The 15,959-nt window shown below is 43.0% G+C and overlaps 1 protein-coding gene across 3 annotated transcripts in view; it reads left to right on the forward strand.

Moving 5' to 3' along the window:
- The first annotated feature begins 427 nt into the window (after positions 1-427).
- The window catches only part of NF1 (neurofibromin 1), an 81,128-nt gene continuing 65,596 nt past the window's right edge, over positions 428-15,959 (forward strand). For all 3 annotated transcript variants that reach the window (XM_052688439.1, XM_052688443.1, XM_052688442.1), the window contains exons 1-11: positions 428-554; positions 7,148-7,291; positions 8,598-8,681; positions 10,801-10,991; positions 12,467-12,573; positions 12,855-12,922; positions 13,153-13,228; positions 13,801-13,958; positions 14,589-14,762; positions 15,199-15,321; positions 15,620-15,694. In XM_052688439.1, the coding sequence (XP_052544399.1) occupies positions 495-554; positions 7,148-7,291; positions 8,598-8,681; positions 10,801-10,991; positions 12,467-12,573; positions 12,855-12,922; positions 13,153-13,228; positions 13,801-13,958; positions 14,589-14,762; positions 15,199-15,321; positions 15,620-15,694 (1,260 nt within the window). In that variant the 5' untranslated portion in view covers positions 428-494. The remainder of the gene's footprint in view (positions 555-7,147; positions 7,292-8,597; positions 8,682-10,800; positions 10,992-12,466; positions 12,574-12,854; positions 12,923-13,152; positions 13,229-13,800; positions 13,959-14,588; positions 14,763-15,198; positions 15,322-15,619; positions 15,695-15,959) is intronic.

Raw genomic sequence — 15,959 nt, forward strand, 5'->3', positions numbered from 1 at the left:
GTCACTCCGAGATCAGCTGATTCTCTAAAGAACCTTTCTTCGCTCTTCAGAACACTGCCAGCTACGCGCTCCAGCCCGCACCTAACAGCCGAGCAGAAGCACCGAGCCGCACAGCCCGTCCGCACCACGCTGAGGGCGCGGCCGCCACCGCCCCGCCCTCAGCTCTCTGCCGGCCCGATGCACAGCGCAGGCGCGCTCTGGGCGCAGGCGCGGAGGTTCCGGGGCCGCGCAGGCGCCGCCCGCCGCCGCCGTGTCTCGGCGCTCCCCCTGGCGCGGCGGCCGAGGCGCTGCCGCTCGGGCGGGCGGGGGCGGCCCGGGCTCCCGCTTCCGGTGTGGTGTCATGGCGGGCCCTGCGCGCTGATGGCTGTGGGGAGCTGAGGGTCCAGGAGCGTCAGGGATACGCGGAGCTCCCCTCGCTCCGCTGCTCTGTCGCCGCCGCCCCCCCCCCCCCCGCGGGGATCCGCCCCCCGCCGCGGCCGGGCGGGCGGGGGGACATGGCGGCCCACAAGCCGGTGGAGTGGGTGCAGGCCGTGGTGAACCGCTTCGACGAGCAGGTAGAGGGGGCGGCCCGGGGGGCGGCGGCGCGGGAGTCGGGGGGCCTGGAGTGTAAGAACGGCGGGGGAGGGCCTCGGGCCCGGGGCGGGGGGCGGCTGGGGGGAGCGCTGCCCGCCGCCGAGGCCCTTCTGCTCGGCCCCGGCTCTCCCGGCGGCGATGGAGCGCGGCCCGGCGCCCCTGGTGCGGGTCCGCGGGGCCGGGTGGAGCCGTGCCGGGAGCCGAGCGGTGCTCCGGGCCTGGCCTCGGCCTGGGGCAGCCTCAGCCGCTGCCCGCGGAGAGCCGGCGGGGCCGAGGTGCCCGCTTCTGCCTCGGCTCCGCTCTCACCGCTCCCAGAAACGAGCTCGTCTTTTGTGGATGTCATCGGGGATTCTGAGTTTTCCGCCTTCTTGCTCGCCAGAAAGGAGTAAAGCCTCAAAAACGAGCGTAAGGAGAATGGCTGGAGAGCTGCTCAGGCAATTCTGCCTTCTTCCCTGTCGCTTAATGGTGAATGTTGGTGTGAAATTTCACCCCCGGTGCTGGGAGCTAGCTGTTCTGCGGGACGGAGCGGCTCCTCAAGCTGCAGCAGTGACGGATATTTGCTTCTGTTTATGAAAGCCAGTGCTGGCAGCTGGGAGAAGGGTTTTCTGAATGGAAGAAGGAGAGATTTGTGGGCCTTGGACTTTGTGTCTGTGATCCACACGAAGAAACCGCTTACTGGGATTAGGTGGCGTGACTTCCCAGCGAGGCTAAGCCTGCTGCTTAAGCTTGGCGTTTTTACTCCCAGGATGCTTTCCTGACGCGTAAGTGGGAGCTGGGTTGAGTCTGAGTGGTCGGTTTCTGTTGTGTCTCATTTGGCTGTGCCGTGAGCGCGTCCCTCGTGGCGCCAAAGGCATTTCTCTGAGGGCTCAGCCCAGCGCTGGGCCAAAGCACGGGGCTGGTTCCGAGTCCTGGGTTTTGTTCACCTGCCTGAGCCATGTGTCCCTGATGGTGACTCTTGGCTTTGGACAACCTGCAGGGAGATGGCAGCTGAGCTGCGTGGAAGTAAGCTGCTCTGTTTTACATTTATGTCAAAACTGCTCTGAATGAAATTTATTTAAGGAAAAAAAGTTTTGCCTATTGACTTTAAAATGATACAGATTTTTTATGTATGTTTTAGGCACAGTAGTTGCTTGGCCAATGTATCCCCCCACACACCGCCTTATCTTGAATCATAGATCATTTTCTCCATAGGCTTTAAAGGCACGGTACTGATTATTTTCCCAGTATTGCTAGAATATGTTTTTGTGTACTGGTGTTAAAAGACCCAAGGCTTTGTCGTTTGCTTTGTTATGTATATTGTGGAACCGGGCTTGCCAACATCTGTTAAGAGTTAAGAACTTGAGCTTTTTAAACAGAAGTATTTTTCTGCACATTTTATGGAATAATTGCAGAAAGGTATGTGGGAGGAATCCTCTCCTGACAGGAAGGAAGCTGCTCTGGTTTTTGAGATGCCATAATATTGGAGTTGCAGGGACAGTCTACATCGAATGCAGTTTTGACTGTAGAGGTTGTTGGTATTGATGGTGGGCTCTATTTGCAATATTTTAATCAGTTTATTGAGTGCTTCTCTTTAACCAGTGCAATTTTTTTTTTTTAGTGCTGTGTCAACTGGGAATGAAGCAGTGAGACAAGCATGAGATATTAATGCCTACTTTTAATCAGAAGTTTTCACATTCATTAATCTCAGCTCAGGGGTCTCAATTTGGTTTCCTTTTAACGTGTAGTTTCCTCTGCCTCGCCTGGCAGTGATCTTCAGGGTGGAAAGGTGTCTGTTCTCAAAAGAATCCTCAAAGGGCAGCTTTCTGCTGCTAAGTGAATTCTGAGTCAATGGTGGTACTTCCATGCTTCTTGTAGCTGCTTACCTCTGTGTCATTACTGGGTAACCATGTGCTTGTTAAGCTATCGACTTGTTATGTCTTTGGTCACTCATTTGAAAATTGAGTCTGTAGTTAATCAAAATGTGCTGAATATAGCGCGTGTCGTTTTAGTGATGATGATGCATTTTTGAGCCTTTGCATTCTGTGTCTGCCCTGCTGCATGCAGGACCTTTTGATTCAGCATTGAGGGAGCCAGGATGCCGTCTGATGTTATCGTCCAATTTGAGTGGGGAAGGGGAGTTGTGTTTGTTTTGAGTTGAGAGTTGTTCTGTTTTGTTTTCTGCGGGGGAGAGGACGAATGTTTTCAAGGTTTATTCCTTCTTTCACAGAGGAAGAAAATGTATCCATCTCTCACCAAAACTTACAGACAATCTTTTCATTCATTTTAAGGCAGATGAACAACAAACTGAGAGAATGCTAATCGTACTGAGAACAACCAAAATCAGTGCGAACCAGTTTGTTCTTGTCTACTCTTGTTTATTGTTATAAGCGATGCTTTAACCAAAATCTGCTTTTGTGTGCGTGATTCTCTGGGCCTGAAATGAATGGCAAGCACAGTTTTATGAATTAACCGAGGGCTGACTGACTGAATGCATTTTTCCAAGCTAGTGCCAGTTTTGCCCATCTGCGCTCAATTCTGACACTTCAGCTGCTGCAGCACTGTGTTGAGCCACCCTTGAAGACTGCTTGAAGGTTTCAGCTGGTGCAGAAAGAAGCAATTGACTGTACATGTGAGATTAGAGCCCATTTCTTGTACGTTGCATTCAGAATCACTTAAGGTGTTCATATATAGTAGTTATGAATACATTTTTCAAAACTTTCAGTGGTCTGGATGGAATTAGAGTGCTGTAGCACCAAGAGGCTGGGCTGTGTTTTAGTGAAGTTCTCTTATTTCAGACGTATCCAGGAATTTGCAAAATAAAACGGTCCCTTTTCTCCTTTGGAAGTGTTCGCGTTCAGTTTTATGTACTGCAATTTTATAGTGTTTTTTAATGTGTTACAACTGAAGTCATGGGAAGGCTGATGCAGTGGTGAAATCACAGAAATGGCTCTTCTACACTTAGCAAAGAAACCTCAGTGCCTAACCCAGTTAAATCTAGGCTGTTTTAAAGACTGTCAGATAGAATGAAAATATTAATCCAGTATAAACATGTGGCAACTTAAACCATTATGACATACTGTAACGGAAGAAGCCCCTTACGGTTTAGGTTTTCGTTTAGTCTCCCCATGAGTAGTTTGAGATATGATTACTTTCAGTTAAGAAAGCTTGTATAAAAACTGAATGCCATTAGGAATGTTCCCCTAACTTTCATTACAAGGCATTGTGTTAAAGCAGATCTTCCCTCCTCCTGTTGCTTCTCTCTGTGGCATTTGGCATCTGTACAGGATTGCAGACCCAAAGAGGTGCTCGCTGCAAGCACTGGCTTTGTGTTCATCATTCTTTTTCGTCTGAGCTTGTTAAGAAACCACTAGTAGTGATAAATTTGTATTTTAAGGAATTCCAAAGTACTTTGTGTAAGTTCCGATGGCTCTGGTGCTCAGGCACAGCACAGTCCTTTGCTGCAAGGAGGACCAGGCTATGCAGAAGGTGAATTTTTTTTTTGTGCAACTAGTCTGAAAAAAAATTTCAGAGGAGCTGAGAAGCAAAGCAGGCTTCTGGGCTGGAGCACAGAGGTGCTATTTCCATATGTCTCCCTAACATCAACCTGAAGCAGCTTTGGTCTTACTTTCCGAACCAGTGTATGTAAAGTATTGCTACAGAGCTGCTGTTCTGTGTGCAGAGTGACCTGCAGAACAGACACAGGAATTGTCCACGGGCAGCAGGTGTTACTGAGTCCATTCATCAGCTGATGAAAAGCAGCAGGATGGTTTGATGATCATTCCTTGTTGAAGTAGGGAAATAGGCGTTTGTTGATGGTGCCGACCTTTAGGTAACTGTTTGAAAGCGTAATTTTGTTACTATTTTTTTTTTTAAGGGCAATGTCTATAATCTATTTTCAAAGTTCCCTGTTCTTTAGAAGGCTGCGTTATGAGGCACTTCCACTGAATTAAGGCTGTCAGAAGGTGGTGCAGTGCGTGCTTATAGTTTCAGAGGGAGATGCCTGTTGATCCTTAACTGGTGATGCTGAGGAAGTAGTGGTGCTGTGTGTATTTTCAGTCTGTGATACAGCTGTGTATTACAGCCTAATGAAAAAGTTCCAATAAACTGTTTGAAATGGAAGATGTAGGTATATTTTTATGCTGTTAAGAATGACAGTGGAGGCTTTTGTTCAGGATGTTATGTTTGTTATTTGCTCCCGATTGGCTTTTCTAGTGTCAGCAGTATTTGGAACACAAGATTACTGCTGTCCTGGATTCAGGATGCACAGGGGCTTGTATTCTTACTGCAAATGTCAGGCTCAGTATTTAATGGCTTTTCCTCAGCTGTGGCAGCAAGATTCTGTTTCAGCTCATCTTAAAATATTTAGAACATGATAGCTGGAAATATTCCAGATTCAGTCTGTGCATTTTTTTTTCTTTGCCAGCTTCAAGAAGGAAAGCCAATTGTGGACCAAAATGCCATTGTTCCCTGTCCTTTTTAGATGGTTTGACACCTAAACCTGGCTTAGTCCAAATGGTAAGAGGGAGGGAGGTTTATCACAGCACACCTCTGCGTGGGCTGTGCGTCCCAGTGTGCTTCACGAGGCTGCTGACCATTGCTTCCTACTTTGCTGGTGAGAGCAGTTGGATGAGAGCACAGTGACCATCCCTGTCCCCACCTGCGACGAGTTCAACGTGATGCCTGTGTTCATGCTTGGAAACTCCTGTTATGCAGCAGTCTCGTGCTTTATTTTCTGACTCAAACAAAGGCTGTGCAGGTAATCCATTTTCGGTCTGTATTTTTCCTAAAATAAAACTTAAAGTAAAGATTCAACTTTTTTTGTAAGGTTTGGATTGGATTTTGGTGGAGAGGCTGAGCAGTTTCTAGTTGGTCGCTCAGCACTGCGTTTCATCTGGGTGCAGAGTGCTCCGGCTTGTCAGAAAGCACGAAGGAAATAGCTGAGGAATCTAAAAAAAATTCAGTGCTAATATTTCCTTTTAATGTAGCTTCCTTTTTCAGAAGGCAGTATAAAAAGCAGCTTTACTTCTAGGTGACCTTGCTGCAGTGGCTGTTGTGGCAGGAAGCTCCAGAAGCGTGTAACGCAATGTTTCCATTGCATGGCAGCACAGGAGCTGGGTCTGACACTTGGAGAGGCACTTCTGAGCGTTCTGTCGCTCGTGGTATTGAGCCTTTCTGCCGTTGTCAGCACAGACTTCAGAATTCTGATAAAAGTACGAGTAACGCTGAAATTTTTAATTAAATGTGTCTATCTTCCGCTAACGACTTCCGAAAATACATTGTAAAAATAACATCTAGCAATGAAAACAAAGCCTGAGTCAGAAATGCTTTGATGCGCCTTTTCAAGCTCTGAAATGAGCGCTGAATCGCGCCGCGCCGCTTCAAAGCGCCGCGCTGTGAGAGCGGCCGCGCCGTAGGGCGGCGATGCTGCCGAGCGCTTGGGGATCCCGGAGCCGCCGAGCTGAGGAAGGCGTTCCTCCAGGACCGGCCTGCGCGCGTCTGCTGGCCCTGATGGCATTCGCTGTGCCTGCTGCTGGGATGCGGCGCTGCGGTCGCCTTTGGATTGGAACGGCGGTACCCAAAAAACCAGTGCTTTGGACTCGGAGTAACCTGCAATGTGTGTGGAGAGGAAATTGCTCTTGGGCATGAAAGCTAGATAGTGTGCTACAGAGGTCTGTTTCCCTACAGATGGGAGATGTGGGTGTAAATTGGTTGTGTTTAGTGACGAGATCAGAACTTGTCAAAAAATATTTCAAGTTTTGGACTCTTCGTTACAGTTCATGCAAAAAAGGTTGTGGCATTCATTTCGAGCTATTGGTCTTTCAGAACATGTCCATACTGAGAGCTCTGGCCGGAATTAAATCTAGCAGTGGCATTTGATTCAAGTTTCTGTGGATGGGGAGTTCCTGAGTCACACTTAGAAATACGCGTGACACACGTGATCTATGGAAAGGGACAGCAATACCGATTACTTTTTTGGTTCCCTTTTTGGTTACTTTGTAAAAATCCTCATTAAAATGAATTTTTACAACTTACTGCTTTTCACGTTGCTGTGTGATGTTTTGAAACTGACTGACTTGGAGAAGCAGAGGGCAGTGGCTGCGTGCTTGGGGAGTGGCTGCTTGGTGACCCTGGAGAAATTTGGGTATGGCATGAGGGATGCTCTCAGGTTTTTTTTTTCAGTCACTCTGAATCTTATAATTCTGGAAAAGCTGCACTTCAGTCGAGTTGTCAGTGCGGGGTGTTGAAGGGGCTGACGTGGGGCTCCCGGTCCTTGAGGCACGCCTGTGGCTGAGGCTCACATTGGAGGCTCCTCCTGGGCAGCCCTGAGTTCCAGGCAGGGGTTACTCAGAACTGCCCTGGTCTCCTTCAAGTTCGCACCCCCCGTGCACCTTTGCCTTCATCTCCTCTTGTTTCAGCTTGCTGGTATTACTGCTGTGAAGACATCTCTAGTAGCAAGAGAAAGTGAAATAATCCATTTGTTTGTTGCTGTCTTATAGAATGTGTTTCAAGGTTGTTCCTGGTGTCTTATTTAATTCATCTCTAGTAATGAAAATTTCACTGCAAGAAAGCTCACACGACTTATCTCTCTTTGTAGCTTCCCATAAAGGCCAGCCAGCAGAATACCCACACCAAAGTCAGCACAGAGCACAACAAGGAGTGTCTCATCAACATTTCCAAGTACAAGTTCTCTCTGGTCATCAGTGGTCTCACTAATATCTTAAAAAATGTTAATAACATGGTGAGTTCTCTCATTTTAGATTGCTGGATGATTCTCAATATGGTTTTTAATTATTCACATTGCACAATGTCTGCAAAGAGACACTGAAGCTCAGTCAATGTTGGTCGCTTTTTACTCCTACATATTTTCTTTCTATATGATCACATTCACCAACAGCACTGTTTTACAAATCAAGATGGGGAGATGGCTGTGGCAGCAGAGAAGTTAAGGGAGGATGGTGGTTAAGGGAAATCCTTTGTTATTCATGGGAAGGGGTCTGTAGCTGGGAGGGTTGTAGGCAGCCAAGGGAGCAGTCATCTGGGCCTCTGAGCAGTGTTGAGGTACTGGCTGTGCAAGCTGCACCACTTGTTGGCAGATGAGGATGATGCTTTCTGTTGCCTGGAAAGGTGCTGCAGGTGGCTGGGGGAGCAGTGCTTGCAGCCTTTTTAGATGAAGAATGCAGCAGAGCTAAAAATGTTAATTAAAAAATCTATGTTTGCTTTTCACTGAGGAACAGAACTGTTTTTTTTTCCTCTATTCAGTGGAGTAAGTTACTGTGCAAATCAGCATTATTTGTGAAGGTATTAAGAAAAAGGGTTTGCACTCTGCCAAAAGTTGCAATTAGTTTTGAGCCAACCTCTTGAGCAGTGTGAGATGTTTGAGAGGAACCTTCTTTGGACAGCTGTAAGTTGGCTGTGGACTCAGGCAGCAGTACTGATACAGTTCTGGCTAAATCTTTTCTGTGTTGTTTAGCTGTCTTTGTATTGTTGGAACCAGCCAGTACCAGCAAAACAATTGGGTGATAGCTTAAGTGCTGGATGGATCTCTACCTCCATCCTGTTTCTGAAGTGTGGCATCCTTTTGGAGAGTCTCATGTTTCTTGCTGTGGTCTGTGATAAATTTAGCAGCACTTGAATAAGCTTGTAGGTATAGATTTGTTGCAACATCATTTCTGTTAAGTGAGATGTTGGCAATGAAATACATAATTGGAAAAGAGTCAGCAGTAATTGGTACCAAAATAGTTTCTGAAAAGCTGTAACCTTCATTTCTGAATAGTTTACCGGTCTGATGAAGGCAGGGGGCTGCAGTGCACCTCCACTCCTATTCTGCAGTAGCTGCTTGTTCCTTGTTGGATTTGGCCCTGCAGGCAGTACTGAGATATTTCTTCAGCAACAGGGTTTTAATTCTTTTTTTGGACTAGCTATGTTTCTGAACTTAACTTTAGAGCAGTAAAGGAGCCATAATTTTCTGTGCAACTCTGCAGCATTACTTTAATGTGTTACAAGTCAAATTTGTGCCACTCAGATCCTATCCTTTCTTCTTCCAGAGAATATTTGGAGAAACTGCTGAAAAGAACTTATATCTATCTCAACTGATTATCTTGGATACACTGGAAAAATGTCTAGCAGGGGTGAGTATGCTTGCATGAGCATGGTATCAAATGAGTTAAGAGAATAAGTCAAATGCCTGTCTGTCAGTTATTACTGGTACAAAACATAAAACTTAGCTCATTTGGAGCAAAGTAGTAGTAATGCTATTTTAAAAAGAGCAGAATTTTACATATATGAACGTTATTTACATAATTGATAAATTAAGTATTTCTGGGCTGTGTTTTCCTGCCTAGAATTAATGATAGTGACTTTAGTAATAGTGATTAGAAGTATTTTTCCATCTATATAGATTCAGGCAAACCGATGAACTTGGCCTTTTCAGTGCTCAGCTGATTGTCTGGAGTTATAAATAATGAGTTTCATGTAATAATTTGTTAGAAAATTTCAGACATCTGTATTCTGTGAGGCAGATGTGAGCTGGGGTAAGAAGGAGCACTCAGGTAAAGAATTAGACTTGGTTATCTGGCTTAGCTAGATTGCTGTAAACTTTGAATGCATGTGGCATATTCCACTTAAAGTCTCTTGTGAGTTTCATTTGTAAATGGTAAAGTAATTTTATTTCAGTTTTGTGTAATTGCATTTACAGTAGAAACTTTGCTATCGCTACTCTAAAACTTACTTTTGCAGGTGCTTCCTAGTTTACATTAGTTAACTCTGTTCAAACTTCCACTGGGAGTCCCGTCCTGAGGCTTCCAGTCAGAGCTGTGCTGAAAGGCAGTTTGCTGTTACCTTTGGGATGTTGATGGTTGTACAGCTTACTGTGCTAAACTTTGTAATTCCAGAGCCAAATTTCACTGTGAACAAAATTTGCAAATCTGTGGTTTATTCCTTTAATAAGAAAGACAATGAAATTCCTTTTTAAAGCTGTGCTCCTGGTTGAATATCATGAAATCACCCAAGCTTCTTGCTGTTTCTCTGTTTCTGAAAGCTTTTTATAAGGTGACTAGGTTTGTCAAGCACTGTATCTTACAGTAGTAAAACAGTCTCAGTATTTGTGAGTTCATCAGAATTCACAGAAGACCCAGGTAAATGCATTTTGCATAATAAAGTATGGCTGCAAAAGCTAAAGTAAATACCTCCTTTGGTTCATTTTCCATCTTTCATATGGAGAATCAAAGGAGACCCCCTCCCAAAACCTGTTTAATTTCTGAAATTTAATTTCTTTAAAATTTTCTTTTACACATTTTGCTTGAAACATCAGTGTTGTTTTTTTTCCTGATACATGATGATACTTCAACAGCCTAAAATTATGCTGGATGCTTCTCCCTTTGTCCATTCAAAGGAGAGCAAATTGAGCCCATATATGTACAGTAAGACTGAGCCAAAGTTCTATACAAAGAGCGTTGTGTTCTGTGATATCTTCAGACTTATTTCTTGCTCACTGTTCTTGCTCAATGTTTCATCAAGTTCTCATGGCAACAGAGCTCAGGTCAACAAAGTGGGAGTCTCTGAAACTTCCCAATTCCCTATGGTAAATTCATTGGTAGAATTTTAGAAAGCTTTAATGCTGACCCTTCTGTTAAAACTTGTTCTTACTAGAGCAAAGTTTCACTTCAAATTCTTCAGCAAATAGTTTCCTTATGTCTCATACTGTACAAACTGGCAAAAATTGAAATTTTCTTTTACAGGAAAGTTGAGACATTTTTTGACTCTCATAGAGCCATTCCAGGGAAGAGGAACAGAGAAGCACCTCTTTTTCAGTTCATTTAAAAAAAGATTTGCTGTTTGAAGTATAGGGGTCAGAATACTAACCAAAGGAGAGGTACGGGTGAGTCTGTGCCCTTCGTGCCACTATTCTAAGCCAAGACAGTGCTTGACATAAGTTGGCAGAGAACATTACTCAGGTAATATATTTTACTTCAGAAACGAACTTGGTGTTTTGCTTGCTGGCATTGGTCAACTTCACGTCCTACATATTTTGGAGACTAATTCAGAACTGTAACGTGGTTTGAATGGTGCAGATTGTTGTTCAAACGGGAAGAATCCTTTTCTGCATAGCTTACCATGTGGTCAGTGGTAGCATGCAAGTGGAACTTGAAATCCAGATTCAGGTCCAGTGCTACTAGTGGCAGATGCTCCATTCTTTGCCTTCGAACCTAGAAAATTGAATATCATGAAGTGCCAAATGTTTAATTTTAGCAACCGAAGGACACGATGCGACTGGACGAGACTATGCTGGTAAAACAGTTGCTGCCAGAAATCTGCCACTTCATCCACACTTACCGTGAAGGGAACCAGCATGCAGCTGAACTGCGCAATTCTGCCTCTGGGGTTCTTTTTTCTCTTAGCTGCAATAACTTCAATGCTGTGTTCAGCCGCATTTCCACCAGGTACGTGTTTTAGTAGCTTGACTCAGCCACTGCATTAGAACACCTGAGAATGGTGCCTAGAAGATCATTCGTGAGCTGCAGTCCTTCATTTTTGAAAAACTTTTACTGCTTAAGTGGTATTTAGAGAAATTTCCTCTGCCTGTCAAAGTTTTACTTGACTTTAGGGTTAGAAAAGGTACCTGTTCCATATCTGTTCTGGGTTGCTGTCAGCATAATACTTGAGTTGTGTTTATTGCTCTTTTTTACCTGCTTTTGTAAGTCCAAGTTAAACTTTACTGTAAAATGAAACAGTGATGACTGAGAGAAATGTATTTTGTAGCCTAAAGTTGAATATCCGCTCCTTTTATAGGACATATTTTTCAGCTAAGACTGACAGTCTTTGGGTTTAATTTGTGAATCCTTATTCACGTGTGTGTAACATGGCTGACTTCTCAAGCTCTGAAATCCTTCCTAGCATCAGTTTGACCGTACTGTAGTGCCTTTGTCCCCTGACCTGTTTTTCTCTTCAGGATGACTTGCACAGAAATAGTTAAATACTTGACCAATTGTTGCTGATCTCCACAGGGGTCAGCTTGCCGACAGTTAGCATTGCTGATCTTTTGACCTGTGCTTCCTGTTTAGGAATATTTCTAGGCCTTGCACAGCAGCTGGGGGATTTTTGGCATGAAAAGCAGTGCAGTGGGGACCTTCCCATTCCCAGCGTGGGCTGTTAAGTTTCCCTGGTGTTGAAGAAATGAAGAGCTGCTTTTGTGTGCAGTACTAGAAATTGCATTCCTTGTCAAAAACACATCTGTAGTTTTGGAACTAGACATGGCAATCTTTAGTTTGTGAGAACATATGATTTAGTTATTAGTGGCCTGGTATCTGTTGAGATGCTTAGTAAATTATCCAGTACAAAACTGAAAAGGTGCCATTGGATGTAGAACGGTATGATTAAACTTCATCCTGTTCTTTTGCACCAAGTAACAAGGACCTCCTTCAGCTTACTGAGTGTGATTGTAGCTCCCTTCTGTGCTATCAAGTGGCATCAGTCATTGTTTTACTGTAGAGAAATTAGCTGGGGCAAGACTTGCTGCTAAGGAACAGTAGTCTGAAGGTGTCATGACTCCAAGTGAATAATTTGGATGAAAAGATTTCAAGGTTAGAGCTACAAGAGGGGAGATAGCAGAAGTCTTCAGGCAAATCTTGGCTGTAAACAGGCTGTCACCAGCTGATACTGGTGTCTCGTGAGACTTACCACTGGTGTTTTTGGATCTATTCTCAGTATGAGGATTAAACAGGACTTGATTGTAACTCTTAATTTTGCAAAGTCTACCTTTTATTTCTAAACCTGGATAAGTTTATCTGAGAGGATCATATTAGATGTGGAGATCATTTATTATTCTGCTGCTCTGCACATGTATAGAATCGTGGGTGTGTGCACATACCTGTCTGATCATCTGAAGGAGAAGTTAATTTACTTTGCATATTTTTAGATTGCAGGAGCTGACTGTTTGTTCAGAAGATAATGCTGATGTTCACGACATTGAGCTTCTACAGTACATCAGTGTGGATTGTTCCAAGCTAAAACGACTCTTGCAAGGTATGATGGGAACCTGTCTGAAATATTTATATATGAGCATGTGTTGTTAGAGATGACACAGTGGTATTGATATGTTCAGCTTTTTCTTCTTTAATCCAAATATCCTGTGCGTTTTTACAAAGTGCTTACAGGTATGCGAGTACCTTTAAAGTATCAGAAAGTCCTTACTTTCTAAAGGCTTCAAAAGTGAGGCTTTGCACCTCACACATTTTTTATAAACTTTATTTGCTGCTTTTTGGAACTAAGCTTCTCTTTAATGCAGAGATGTTTTACCTTTACAGAGACTGTATTCAAGTTTAAAGCCCTTAAGAAAGTAGCTCAGTTAGCTGTTATCAACAGTCTTGAAAAGGCAAGTATTATTAATTTTCTGTTTCATCGCTTATTTGCTGTTTTTCTGTAACTTAAAAATATGTGCAATTCAGAATTTTATTGTAAAATATGCACTGGTGTTTCCCTTTGTGTCCTGCAAGAAATGCCGAGTTGTTAAAAGTTAACACCGAAATATTTATTTAAATATGTAATTTCAAAAACTATGTTTTTTAAGCTCAGGAACGTAAAGATGTTCTGTGTTACTTGCAGGCATTTTGGAACTGGGTGGAAAACTATCCTGATGAATTCACAAAGCTGTATCAGACTCCACAGACTGATATGGCCGGTGAGACATAACAAATGACACATTGTTCTAAAGTTGGTTTTAACTTTTTCCTATTAAATCATGGGGGGTTTGTGGATATTCTTAGTTGGTTCTGTTTTCCCACAAGGCATCCCCACATTCATTTTGTGTCTTTTTTTTTTTTTTTTTTTTCTTCTTGTCCATCCTACACGTCAGAACAAATTTCGGTCAGTCTTTTACAGGGCAGGCAAGAATGTGTTTCTGCTCTCTTTCCTGTCTCAACTTTTAAAGGGATTTGTTTTGTGATTCAGAACACAAAGAAATAGACCCCCAGAGATGCAAACTCTTCAGATGTGTATTTTTGTTCTTGATACACAAAAAAAAACTTGTTGGAAAACATCAGCTCTATTTATCTTTAATCCAAAAGGATAGAAATTAATATTTTCAGATAAGCCAGGGCTTTAAATGGTTCTCTCCACTTTTATCTTGGGTAGCATGTTTGTGATGTGCAAAGCAGGACTTTTTTTCTGTGTAGGCAGAGATATCATTGCTCTCTTACTCCTGTCTTTTCATAATTAAAAGCAGTATTGAACTTGAGGTTGCATTTCATGCAGATTGTGCAGAGAAGTTGTTTGACTTAGTGGATGGCTTTGCAGAGAGCACAAAACGTAAAGCAGCAGTGTGGCCACTACAAATCATACTCCTGGTCCTGTGTCCAGAGATAATTCAAGATATAGCAAAGGATGTGGTAGAGGAAACTAAGATGAACAAGGTAAGAAAAGAAAATTATCTTAGTTCTGAGTTCTAGGTGATGCTTGTCTTTGCTTATTCTATATTTTATTACGTCTTTTATACCTCAAGTGTATTAAAATTCCATATGTAAATTTCTGCACCCTTTTTGTTCTCAACTGGCATACGTTCTTTCATTGTCAATAATTCATGCAGCTCGTATGTCCTAAATAATGTTATTTCAGAACTTGCATGTTTCCTTAGAGATTTGAATCCCAGTGTTGCAACGCCCTTGTTTCCACCACACAGCTAGCATTTCTTCTAGCTGCTCTGTGTCGAACCGGTCTGAGTTTGTTCAGTGTGTGTAATGTGTGCTCTGAAATTGCAATACCTGCTGAAGGAGAATTTGGTGTGATTGCAAACATTCTTATTGTGAGTGAACCAGCATCTGATTTTATTGCATTCTGATTGCCCTCAATGATCCAAAATGAATGTGTAATACAGATAATGCTTCTCAAAAATACTGCATCAAGTTGGTTTTTTGCAGCCCCAGTATTTGTGACTTCTATTCAGGAAATGCAACATTATATTTTTTAATACTTAAGTTTCTGAAAACTCTGATCACAGATTACCAAAGCTCTGATGATAACTGTTACCCACTTGAATTCTGCAGAAACTGTTCCTGGACAATCTCAGGAAAGCACTTGCAGGCCACAGTGGGAGCAGACAGCTGACTGAAAGTGCTGCTATTGCTTGTGTTAAACTGTGCAAAGCGTCTACCTATATCAACTGGGAGGATAATTCTGTCATTTTCCTACTAGTGCAGTCCATGGTAGTAGATCTTAAGGTAAAACTATGTTTCCTAATTGCAATGAAGAAATTTGCAAACTTCCCCTTAAATGAGTGCCATGGTGTTCTTTAATGGAATGTTTTTTTTTCTTTTTTTAAATTGCAGCATTTGATTGAGTTGTTGCAATTCTTAATTTCACTCCCTTATTTTTTTTTGTTAATACCCTGCTTTCTTCCTCCGGAAGTTTTGCATTCTTTTCTTTATTTAGTGCCTCACGGGTGAAGCCATGACACCTGGGTAATTTACTGACTACTTCAGTGCTTCCCCAAGGTGCCATGTCACAACAGTAGATACTGTTTGAAAAAAAGCGGAATTTTTAGAGTAGAATACATGCTCCTTTTTTTCCCCCCATGTGATGTATTGAAAATAGACAAGAATAATCTTGGTGTCTCTCTTTTTTTCTTCTTTCTTTAACAAAAAAAAATGTATATAGAATTTGCTGTTTAATCCGAGCAAACCTTTTTCAAGAAGCAATCAGAATGCAGATGTAGACCTTATGATTGACTGCTTAGTTTCATGCTTCCGCATAAACCCGCATAATAACCAGCACTTTAAGGTGAGAGCACAACGTTCTGGTAAGTCATTCTGCATACTGTCAGTGACTTGTAAATTATCAAAGATGTGCCAACAGCAGCTGGGAGTTGGTAAATAATTTCAGCTGTGTAAGTGTCCCTTAGTGATACATTACTTTGTGTTTTTATAAGTCTTTTCTTAGCCTGTTAGAGTTCCTTATTCTCATGTCTTTACATTTGACAATTTTGTCAATTTAATTAAAAGGCTCCAGTATGTTTTTCAGTGTGGAATGAAAGGTGTCAGAGAAAAAATGTGGCTTTTATGTATTATTTTCATTGCAGATCTGCTTGGCACAGAGTTCCCCATCAACATTTCATTATGTACTAGTAAATTCACTCCACCGAATAATCACAAATGTAAGTTCTGAAAATATTTAATCAGCCCAGCTATCTGTGGCTTCTGTTCAGATCCGTAGCTGCTTCAGCTTAAATCCGTGCCGCAGGAGTTGCTTGTTAATAGCCAAGCGTGTGCAAATGTTATTTCACGCTGTCTGCTGGCTGGGTTCTCCATTTGAGAGGTTTTCCTGGTCAGTGTGAAAATGGAACCAGGCAGTGCTGAGCAGCCGCCCTCCTGACGACGTGGTGTCACTCGAGTTCGTGTGTCCCAGCATGATAATGAGAG

Source organism: Tympanuchus pallidicinctus, unplaced genomic scaffold (genome assembly GCF_026119805.1).
Source record: "Tympanuchus pallidicinctus isolate F22 unplaced genomic scaffold, pur_lepc_1.0 scaffold24, whole genome shotgun sequence".
Taxonomy (NCBI): domain Eukaryota; kingdom Metazoa; phylum Chordata; class Aves; order Galliformes; family Phasianidae; genus Tympanuchus; species Tympanuchus pallidicinctus.